Raw genomic sequence first — 12,500 nt, forward strand, 5'->3', positions numbered from 1 at the left:
GATTATGTAGTATGCATTGATGGAAATCAAGCCCTTAAAAGTCATGATTTAATTCCAATCTTTTTATTAGCTATTACTTTTTTATATTTTCTTACATTTGATAGACCTTTGAAATACTTTATTACTTAAAGGTATATTCAGTGATTTCACTTAATTCAAATATCATTTATTTTTTTGTTTTGTTGTGATAATCCTCCCTACTATAGAGTGTGCTGACCATATAAGGAGTTCCTCCCTGTAGTACGTGCATGTGCACATCTTGTTGCCGGGGCGGACCGGGTTTTTTTCCAAATCACCCAAATCACTGAATGCTCCTTTAAACATATTTTAATACATTTAAAGGCATTTTATATATATTTAAAAACATTTTCCCACGGACCACCTGCAGGCCTATTATGTCATGGACCACCAGTAGTCCGCGGACCATCGGCTGAGGAACAGAGGTATGTACAGTGAGTACATTGTACAGTATGGACATGGGATGCAAGTGATACAAAAGCACTGATCTCAGCCCTTATCCCATCCTGACACAACAACAGTGGTGCCCATGAGGTTGATTCTCATAGTCAGGGTCCCTGGTTGACAGATCAGTTGAAAACCACCCTGCTTTAGACGTCTGCAGAGAAACAGCACGCATCCGCTGAGTCATCAGCGATGTAGAAATATGATTACCATGATGGCACAGAGCCCCACGACGTGATGCATTTCATCTGGGAAGTCGGGACTATTGAGAGATGGCGCTGTGACACAGGCAGACACATGTACACACGCGCGTCCGCGCGCACACACACACACACACACACACACGCGCACGGATGTGTCCTTTACAAGGTAAGACAAAAGTGATGTGTGTGTGATAAGAAGAGGCGCCACAGCAGACGGAGCCCTGAACCTATACTCACGTGCGCACACGCACACACACACACACTCACACACACACACACACACACACACACACACACACACAGAGAGAGATAAGCATCACCTTCCTCCTCCTGGCGCTGTCCCTCGAAGGAGTGAGCACACACAGAAGAGGGATGGAAAAGGAGAATATACACACAAAGAAGAGGTTGGAGAGAGACAGAGTGTGTGTGTGTGTGTGTGTGTGTGTGTGTGTGAGAGAGAGAGAGAGAGAGAGAGAGAGAGAGGGAAAGAGTGAGAGAAGCTCTGTTTAAGATGTCTGGCTTTGCACAACAAGCACACACACTTCTGTATGATCTGCTTTACCAGAAAGTGCACTCAAGACAAAAAAACACGGCAAAAAAAAACATGCAAAAAGAACAAGTATTTTTGTATTTATTTTTTTGACAGGACATTTGTGAACCAGTAGTGTGTGTCTGCTCTGAGCGCCACGGTGAACCAGTAGTGTGTGTCTGCTCTGAGCGCCTGCACGGTTTATCTGTGGCAGCATCACGGAGCCGGCAGGGCGCGAGGAGGAGCGAGACATGTCTCCATCACGAGACGCACAGCAGATAAACACTCCTATCGCCGTCATCCATCCATCGCACAAAAGGCCACAGGATGAAATGTCACGCGTTAAGTGTTGTTTTGTTCAACCCACGTTCGCGCGGCCAAATACCACCCGCTAACCTCACCACGCACAACGCACCCGTTAACCTGCATACACGCACCCGCGCGTACGCTCGCACAACTGCCCCTGGGACGCGCACTTGTTGTACACACACACACACACACACGCGCACGGCCGCAAACACACACACACACCCCCCCCCCCCCCCCCCCTCACACACACACACAAACACACACACAAACACCTTCACTTTTGTAAACACTCATATACTCACACAAATACTGTACATGTGCAAGTGAACGCACACACATACGTACTTGTGCAGACACACGCACACACACGCACACGCACACACACACACACACACACACACACACACACACACACACACACACACTCGAGCAAGACAGCGAGACAAACAAACACTCACAGGAGCTTAGTAACAGCATTATCTCTGCCGAGTAGAGACATATTTCAAAAGGTGAATACCTCTGATCTCGCAGTGATTGGATTAGCCCGCATCATAACCGGATCAAAGGAGACATGTCGAGAGGGACGCTATCAAAATCACTTGAAAACAAATCAATGTAATCCAATGGTAGAAGGAGACGTGCCAGTCAGTTGGACTGTCTCCGGGAGGACGGGGACTGTTCCACGGTAACACAGTGTGTGCGTGTGTGTGGGTGTGTGTGTGTGTGTGTGTGTGTGTGTGTGTGTGTGTGTGTGTGTGTGTGTGTGTGTGTGTGTGCGTGCGTGCATACGCAGAAACGAGAGAAAGTGTATGTATGAGTAGTCAAAAGTACGTATGGTAAAGGAGACAACTTGCAATTCATTTAAATGAAGTGAGTGTAAGTGCGGGTGGGTGTGTTGTGCACGACGTGCGTGCACATGTGCGTGTGTGTGTGTGTGCAGTAATATTGAGTAGAAGAAGTGTGAGTGCAGGTACAAGAAAGTACGGTAGGATACAGTAGAGTCATTACAGAACACATACAGTACAAGAGAGTACGGTAGGATACAGTAGAGTCATTACAGAACACATACAACAGACTCAGTGGTGTGTCCAGTCCTACCTGATCCTGTATCTATGATGCTGGAATGTCCTCTGCGGTCAGCTACCAACCGCGATGAGCCAGGCATGCTCACTGGCTCTGAGCGCACTGGCTGGATCCTACACACACACACGCGCACAGACACACACATCACTTAATCTGTGTCACATTTGCTTTTAACCATTTTAACTTTCCCTCCCTAACACGACTTACATGAGTTAATTGACTGTAGATAAGCATGCACAATGCATACGCACACACACACAACAGCATACAAAAACTAGAAAGGTCGCAATTTTAAAAAATTGCAAAGTGTGGTTGCCACAGTCGCTTACATAGGCCCCTCCCACTAACGTTGCTAGCCAATTACAATTTCAAGTCACACCTGTGATCATGTGTAAGTAATTCGGAGGGGATTTATCCCCCCAAAATCATGTTTTTGCAACAAACGGTTAAATTTTTCGCATTTGCGGTGCCCCCTATGGATGAAAATGTAATTGCTTTTGGAACTTGGTTGATTGAACCACCCGGGACATGTGATTCAAATTTGGGATGGATTGGACATTCCGTTCGTGATTTGTGGAATTTTTGGTCAAATAGGCCCCTCCCACTAACTTTGGAAGCTGATTACGGCCGAACAATACGCACTATCAAAATTCCGCCTGTGGCGTTTTCATCGGAAAGGTCCAGATATCATGTGTACCAACTTTTGTGAGATTTGGACAAAATCTGTAGGAGGAGGAGCAAAAAGTGTGTTTTGGAGAAAATTCAAAATGGCGGAAAATCTATCATAACGCATATAGGCGTGGCCTATATGGGTAGATGCGTCATGACCCAAGGAATCCAGGGAAAAAATAACACACACAAAAATGAAAGCCTGGATTTACGCATGGGCTGCACTGGCCTAAACGTGGGAGTCAACCCTTCCGTGTAGGCATCGCTTCAAATGATGTGACGTCAGGGCTCTGAGCGGTGTGCATCCCTCAAAATAACAGTGAGGAAATCATTACCAGTGGAACTTCAAACGAGGCTATGCGAGGAAAATGAGGAGAATGGCTGAAGAACCCACCACACCGTCTAAGAAAAAAACCAAGGTGTGCCGACTCTGTGGAAATAACTTTGAGAGTCCGTTAGAATGGTATACTCCAGCAACCAGTGGTTTCTGCTTCTGGTCGACACAATAACAGTGCTGCACTGGGGGGGGGGGGGGGGGGGGGGGGGAGACCGGGGCTGACGGACAGATCGGTGAACCAATCAGGGTGTGCGCCAGAAATGTCTAGCGTTAGCTCAGGCTAGTGTGAGACAGACAGACAGACAGACAGACAGACAGACAGACAGACAGACAGACAGACAGACAGACAGACAGACAGACAGACAGACTCACCTCAGACTGTGCAGGTCCAGGTCGTCCGTATCAAAGTCCAGCAGGGGCTGCTGCACGTCGGCCGGGCCCTGGGACTGCAGCACGGAGGACGAGGAGGAGATGACCGTGGTCTGGCCGGACGGGTGGATGGTCTTGAACTGGAACTGGGGGCCCATCCACAGCCTGCGGTGCGGCCCCGTGTGGGTCACTATCTCCACCTGGCATGGAGAGACACACAGTATAATGGTCACTAAACATTGACCATTAGAACAACAACAACAAGGTTGCTTTAGGCTGTTTTTTTGACAAAGGAACGGAAAATATAATCCCCCCTCCCCCCTCCCCCCCAGATAGTATAGCTGGTAAAAAAAAATTAAAACAAAAACATACGGCAATGTATTATCATTATCACCAGGAATCTGACACGTTTCAAATGCTCAGCTCCCTAAATTCCACTGTCTCTCTTCTGCAGTATCCCCCCTCATCAAACCCTGTACACTCAAGACACGCTCCATATATGGCCAGTACAGAATTTATTCCATATGTTGATCTGACCTCATCAAACCCTGTACACTCAAGACACACTCCATATATGGCCAGTACAGAATTTATTCCATATGTTGATCTGACCCCCCCCCCATGTCAAAGCGCCAGCTCTCTGCTGGGCGAAGAAGAAGAAGAAAAAGAAGACTCATGTCTGAACAGATGATGGGCTCCATTTTCGTCACCCTAAACCCCTTATCCCTAAACTCCTTCGCCTTTTATTTTTTTACTATTTTGACATTTTTGAATAGTTCAACTAGCCAATCTACATTGACACGTTGTGAGCTTGTAGACTGGCCATTTTAACTATTCGAAAAATTCGAAAAATAGTAAAAAAAAAAAGGCAAATAAGTTTATAGGGATAAGAGGTTTTAATAGCGGTGACGAAAATGGAGCAGGTCCGTGAAGAGACATTCTTCACGGACCTGCTAGACTCGACAAGAGTATCTCTCCTCAGAACATGGCAGAATACTACTGCTGCTGGTGTGAATTCAGCATAAGAGCGTTGGATATTATATTATACAGCATAACAAAGTACTTAGATCTAAAATAACATGCACGCATGTGTGCACCTTGTTTTGTTCCTGCCTGTACGCTGGCATGCAGTCAGATGAGGACAGCGTGTGCTCTGTGTGAAGAGGTGATACGCTACACTGAAACACATTTGTTTACACCGTCTATATCAAACTGATGAGAGTGGAGGTGTGTGTGTGTGTGGGTGTGTGTGTGTGTGTGTGTGAGTGAGAGAGAGAAAGATTGAGGATTTTTTTCCCTAGGGATTCATAGAAGTGCAGCAGTGCCCCCCCTGCACATTAGCATCATGCTAGCAGAGAGTCAGACACCTCTGTGCCAGTGAGCCAGGCACCCTTTCTGGGGGCGGGGGGGATAGAGCGCCATTAGTGCAGTTGGTGTTTATGCACACTGGCATTAACACCGTCAAAGAGAGGGATAGGAAGAGGGGGGTGAGTATCTCTGTCGTCTCCTCTCTGCGTCTCCTCTTTGCCTGGGTATTCACCCGCTCCTCCGTCCGTCTACCTCCCCGTGTTTCTCTTCGCTGCTCTCCCACGCCAGCGGGGAGACGTTGCAACTCCCCGCAGCACTTAGCCGCTCCTCTTGGTGACACCGGCGTTCACATCTCATCATCCTTACGGCGCGGCGCGGCGCGGCGCAGGCACAGGCACAGGCACAGCGCTCCGTCTCTCTCCCTCACCTCAGTCCATCCCCACCGCCGCTCCGCAAACTCTTTGCACTCGGCCTGCCTGGCCTGGCGCTAACATCCCATACTGGAGTGATGGCTTACACTGTGTGTGTGTGTGTGTGTGTGTGTGTGTGTGTGTGTGTGTGTGTGTGTGTGTGTGTGTGTGTGTGTGTGTGTGTGTGTGTGTGTGTGTGTGTGTGTGTGAGTGAGTGAAAGAGAGTGATTTGGGGTGGGGGTTGGGGACACAGCTGTGCAAATTAGGGCACAGAAGACAGGAAGAGGATTGTCACTGTGTGTGTGTGTGTGTGTGTGTGTGTGTGTGTGTGTGTGTGCGTGCATGTGTGCGTGCATGTGTGCGTGTGTGTGTGTGTGTGTGTGTGTGTATGGTCAGTTAACACCATCAGTGAAACACCCAGCCCTGCAGTAGAACACCCAGCCCTGCAGTAGAACAGCTGCCAGTGTGTTCTCTTCGCAGTGGAAGTTGAGGCTCCAGATGTTCCGGGCCGTTCCGGGCCCCCCGTCTCCCTCTCCCTGCTGTCCCGTGACATATTGCCTGTGCTCTGCGCTGACAGCATGCGTTACCCACAGTGCACTGCTCCCAAAAAGTCAGCCCGCACTAATCGAGGGCCCGACGCCTGCCGCGCGCCGCGGCGGCGAACGAAACGAGAGGTTGAGTGGTGAGCCGCCCCGCCATGTCGTTCCTACACCGACAGAGATAGAGGCAAGCCGTCGTGTCAGAAGAGTTGGGCCGCCCTCCTCCTCCTCCTCCTTCGCTGTCGGGGCAGGAACCTTATAAAACAGTTACCATGACATGACGAAGATGTAACTTACACATCGAAACGTCACTTTTTACTTGCACCCTGCTATAATAAACTAAGGGCCTAAATCGTCTGAGCTGCTCCAGTGTCTTCTTGTTCGCTTATATTACTTCTCAGGGAACGGAAATAAAGAGCCTTTTAATTGGTGAAATATTTATCAACCCCACAGACAAAACCTAACCACTTTCACGTCCCAAAGAATGTTCCGACATAGCGAAAACAGCCAATGCGACACATTGTGAGCAATCCTTTTATGGGGGAAAGAATTGCATGGTTTTAATGCCCGATGTCACAACACACTATCCATCCAGAGCAAATTGACAGCTGTCATTGAGATGGAGGGGGGGCGGCGGGTACCCCCTCCCCCACCCCATACTGAACACTGTCAGGACGCCACGCTTTGTCCATGTAGTCTGAGAGCCTCTGACACAGACGGGCAGCAAGCGGCTCCACGTGGCAGCGGGCTAAACAACTGACACACAGGGTCACAAACCCTCACGTTTCATTAAGGGATTGGCCGATCAATCCCAAATCCCAACCCAACGCCAAAATGCCTGCCGATAATCTAATGAAGGCCACCGGTATGATCATAATGAAATCCACAAGACAGAGACTGGACACTAATTCAATCTGGGCCCATTCTTATCCTATATGTATTTAGCATTTCTTTTAGCCTTTTACTTGACGTAGCCTTTTCATCCAAGTTCTTTCAGGGGTCTTGCCTGAAAAGGCCTTTATATTATCTCAGATTAATCTACAACACTGTGTTCTCTATTGGGTTGTTTTCTTTATTTAATTTTTTTATCATGATTTAAATAGTAATGTCATTTGTGTGGCTAGTAGTGCATACAGTATGTTGGAGGAGTTTGATATTCTGATGGCAGATATCAAGCTACATGTTTAAGCATTTATTTCATATATACATGTCGGTTTCAGCTCTGACACTTATTTCAGACATGCTCTAGTATGTATGTGAAGAGTCTGCATGTGCTAGTATTAACTCATTTTGGATTAAAAAAATAATAATAATACGTTTTTCTCCTCTGGTGAAAGGCTGGAGTTTGCGCGATGGCAGGCTCTCAGTCAAATCTGGTCACATATGTACATGACGCTGTGTGGAGCAATGTCAGATGTAGCAATCTTGATAAACTGCACTAATGAGAGCAACACTACTTTAGCACAATAATGTTGGTGTAAACTAAGGGATTCGCCCAGGATTTTGTTTTACAACTACGAGGCCACAGAGTTGCAAGGCTAAATCCAACAGCAGCAAATTACAGTGTACAGTAGATTTACACTATACGACGATGTGTTTGAGACGATCAATTTGCTAAAACAACGTAGGTGACTGGCAGCATCCATAATGTTAGACCCTTGTTAGACTGAAAGTCCTATGTTTCTATGTCAGTGGTTCTCAAACATTTTCATGTCAAGGACCTCCAAAAATATATGTAATTGGTCGCCGACCCCCATCTGAAAATATGTTGTTCTAGGGACCCCACAGAAGCAAAGATTTGAGATAAAAACATTCGCTCTGAAAGAATATATATTCAAAGATCTGTGCCACATTTTCACGATTTTTTCAAAAATAGCAGACCTACAAGCTCGTAGCGCGGCACTCGGTGCCGCGCTACGAGCTTGTAGGTCTGCTATTTGTCAATAGCTAAAGTATAACATAATGCTTGAAACACCAAAGGGGTTCCCGCCCAGGATGGGTTAAGGTGCGTTCAGACTTGTGTGGTTGGAGCGGCGCGATTACATACAAAGTCAATGCAAAGACGAGAATTGCGCGAACGGGCGCGACCTGGCGCAGCACAAACTGGACAAACAGAGGCGAATATATATATATATATATATATATATATATATATATTCAGGTCTGAACGCAGCTTTATAGTTTGCGAGATTCAGTCAGACAACACATACGGACACACATGGTGGCGAAAACAATAATCTCCACCTTGGCCTTCGTAAATTGAACATTGCCGACTCGAATAGCAACGGACTATCTCTCTCACAACGATTAGGCCAAGCTCAATCTGGCAGCGCAAGTGACTGCACTACCCAACTTCACCACCGTATTCGGTGTAATGGAACTTTTGGCTCCTGGCAAACTATCATGGTGAATACTAACCAAGGCATCTAGCGGGGTAAGTGGGGCACATTTCAACCCATTCTATTATTCATGTCTTGGAATTATTGATGGTGCAAATGTGAGGCGCTTACCTGTCAGCACCGGGCGCTGAGCGGCATGATGGGTAACCCGACTGAACACAGCGGGGCGCGCCTTCCATTTACCGCAACGTTTTAACAGAATAACTGTCCCTATTCTGGGCATGTTCATGATAGGCAAACATTCAAGAAAGTGTCCACATCACAAGCTCACTACGTGTTGTGAACTTAAGCACTGTAGGGTTTAACTTGTTTAACCCATTTTGACCTGAGGTCGATTCTACAAAATGCCTTCTAAATCATGACAGTTTTCTGAAAAACCCATGTTTCCATGTCAGTCGTTCTCAAACATTTTCATGTCAAGGAGCCCCAAAAATATATGTATTTGGCCGCCTGACCCCCATCTGAAAATATGTTGTTCCAGGGACCCCCCAGAAGCAAAGATTTGAGTTAAAAACGTTCGCTCTGAAAGAATATATATTCAAAGATTTGCGCCACGTTTTCACGATTTTTCAAAAATAGCAGATCTACAAGCTCGTATTTTTTCCCACCTAAAATGGGTTAATACAGATTTTTCATGTGATGGGCATCCAAATTCTTATTAACACAATCAGTGCCGGAAGTCCTTCAAAATAGGAGCTCTGGGGTGCCGGAAAGACATGGCCGCTTTTACTCGGAAACCCATGACCCGGAAACAATCCACTAAAAAAAGTTTACTTTACATTGCTAGCTTACATTGTGATCGTTTTAATTTATACGATATATGATCCAAAAAGCGTTCATATTTTGCGGGAGAGACGGATGAGGAGCAGAAATGAAGCGCCAGTATATCGATGGATTAGGAGAGACGAGTCATTCTTTCCGCAGTGCTAACAGCTAAGTCAACGGTAAGCTAATTTGAGTGCAGAGCGTAGCATACGGTAGCCAAAAGGCAAACTGACAAATAAAAAAAAGGAAAAAATTCAGAATGTTCTTATCTCGCCCCGTATCATTGAGGATGCGCTAGGACGTCTGAGGACGTCATATGTACGCGTCGATGGGGACCCCGAGGACATGTGGCGACGTCCTACGGACGGAAACGGTTAATATCACTGATATACGACTCCCCCCTCTACGAAAATGCCATACATGAAATGTATTATTTTATTCCTTAAAATAAGTCTCAGATTGCAGTTTATGATAAGGACCAATACAATACAATTGTATACAACACTATACAATACTTAAATACAAATTCAGCAACCATATCCTCATGCATCATCACAGCCCTTAGAGGTAGATGCACTCACACGCCTAGGCAGTGTTGTGGACGCTGGCGGAGATACAGATGCTGACATCAGAAACGAGATCAATAAGAGTTTGTAGTCCCAAAACCCCGGAAACAGGTTTTTAAATGTTTTTCTTCTTGTGGGCACATTTTGTTTTGATCGAAGATCAAGAGGAGAGGAAAAAGCAAGCCATGTGGGCCTGTGGGAAAGTAACAAGGCAGCATCTCATTGAATTACGCATTGAAAAGAGAAAGTGGAGTTGGATTAGGGACAAACCCTCGGAAAACCTGCCACAAACATCACCGACGTGCCCTGAAATAGAACCTGTAAGGAAGCATTTAACCCATTTTGGGCGGGAAGCCCTGTTTCAAGCATTATGTTACACTTTAGCTATTGAAAAATAGCAGACCTACAAGCTCGAGCTTGTAGGTCTGCTATTTAAAAAAAATCATGAAAATGTGGCGCAAATCTTTGAATATATATTCTTTCAGAGCGAACGTTTTTAACTCAAATCTGTGCTTCTGGGGGAATCCGCCCTGGAACAACATATTTTCAGATGGGGGTCGGCAGCCAAATACATATAAATTTTGGGGTCCTTGACATGAAAATGTTTAACCCTTAGACAGATTACTACTGGAAAACACGTGGAGTTTTGCATTAGTGATGTCTGACTTGTACGTGATTTTCCGTAGTTCTCTTTTTTTATTAATACCAATTGATTAATTCGGTCCGCACCTCTGTATAGAGTATTGACCATAAATATCAACTACATTTCCCAGAAAACCCGTGTCACGTGACACACGTGTACGCTTTGCCATTGGAAGCTGCTCCCACACCCCAGTAAACAGTGGGGGCGGAGGGAGTTTTCATAGTTTTCAGTGTTCAGCCCGTTTGACGTCTCGCCCGAGCGATTTTCTATCAGAAAAAGTTGAAAGCAGTAATATTTATTTGAGCGAGTTTTGTGGTAGTAGTATTGATCCATACGCGTCCCAGTCGCCTTCTCCAGTCCCCACCAGCCCGGTCGCTGGGACCGGTGGCTGGGCTTAGAACCGGAGCGGGGACCGGCCACTACCACTCATTGTCTCCTCATCGTCGTCCGATGAGCTATACCGGGAAACCATTGAAAGAAGACGATCAACCCGGAATGTTTTGAGGTAATCTTATTGTAGAAAATGCCCTTCTATAGTGATCAGAAATCATGGACAAAAGAAATCTACAAGCTCACAACGCGTCGCGCATAACCACGCGTTGCTTCAGTAAACGATGCATGTTTGTTCTCCGTATTTGTAGACAGTAAATAAAAGGAGCGAACATTACTCTTCAGATCAGATCGCCTATATGGCACGCTACAATATAAAATAATTGTACTGCCATGCGTGCATGGCTGCATGCCTGCTACGATACATTTGTACTGCACCGACCGACACTAACCCCCCTTCCAGCCATTAGCCAGCACCTTTTACTGTCTACAGAGAACAAACATGATGATCTACAAGCTCAAACAGGTCACATGCGCGACGCGTTGTGAGCTTGTAGATTTCTTTTGTCCATGAGTTATATGAGCTTGCATGATAACCGCATTCATTGTATACAATCATGATTTTACATTGTTTAGTGTGTCACCGTGTGATGATGATGACGATGATGAAAGATAGCCTACGTCCCCCCCCCCCGGCCAATAGCCAGTACCATTTCTGCAGGGTTTGCTAGCAACTAGCCAGTGGAATGTGGCGACGCGATGGTGCTGGATATTATACCCGCGAGCACTCATTGGTGTCATTCTAACGTCGCCTATTATTTTATCGTGATACTAGCAGCCAGCTCTACAAGCTCAAACAGGTCACATGCGCGACGCGTTGTGAGCTTGTAGATTTATTTTGTCCATGAGTTATATGAGCTTGCATGATAATCGCATTCATTGTATTGTATACAATCACACCCGTGTGAACTGAGTGGTGTAAGGTCTGTATGACGTAATTAAATCATGTCTGACGTAATGAAATCACACCCGGGTGAACAGGGTGAACATAGCAACCATGCTCATTTTTTCTGCACAAACAAAGCCAGTTGTAGGAATCACACCCGGGTGAACAGGGTGAACATAGCAACCATGCTAATTTTTTCTGCACAAAAAAGCCAGTTGTAGGAGTGGTTTACACCACTCAACAATCATGATTTTACATTGTTTAGTGTGTCACCGTGTGATGATGATGATGATGACGTCAGATAGCCTACGTCCCCCCCCCCGGCCAATAGCCAGTACCATTTCTGCAGTGTTTGCTAGCAACTAGCCAACAGCCAGTGGAATGTGGCGACGCGATGGTGCTGGATATTATACCTGCGAGCACTCATTGGTGTCATTCTAACGTCGCCTATTATTTTATCGTGATACTAGCAGCCAGCTACAAACACCATGTAATAGTAGCGTGCACTGACAACAGCTAAATGTTTATTTTTTATATATTTAGAACTGACATCAGATGAGGAGGAGGAGGATGATGATGAAGACGAAGAGTCAAGACTGCGATGGAGTTCTCCGACACTGAACCGGATTCATT

At 46.1% G+C, this 12,500-nt stretch overlaps 1 protein-coding gene across 1 annotated transcript in view; it reads right to left on the minus strand.

The window, feature by feature from the left end:
• Positions 1-12,500, minus strand: part of LOC306918096 (BCAS3 microtubule associated cell migration factor-like) — a gene marked incomplete at its 3' end in the record, with an annotated part of 61,950 nt that overhangs the window by 3,201 nt on the left and 46,249 nt on the right. The window contains exons 6-9 of the mRNA XM_079530985.1: positions 3,965-4,161; positions 2,602-2,699; positions 1,354-1,482; positions 673-740 (exon numbers count right to left, since the gene is read on the minus strand). Of these exons, the coding sequence (XP_079387111.1) occupies positions 673-740; positions 1,354-1,482; positions 2,602-2,699; positions 3,965-4,161 (492 nt within the window). The remainder of the gene's footprint in view (positions 1-672; positions 741-1,353; positions 1,483-2,601; positions 2,700-3,964; positions 4,162-12,500) is intronic.

Source organism: Electrona antarctica, assembly GCF_951216825.1.
Source record: "Electrona antarctica genome assembly, contig: scaffold_129, whole genome shotgun sequence".
Lineage (NCBI taxonomy): Eukaryota > Metazoa > Chordata > Actinopteri > Myctophiformes > Myctophidae > Electrona > Electrona antarctica.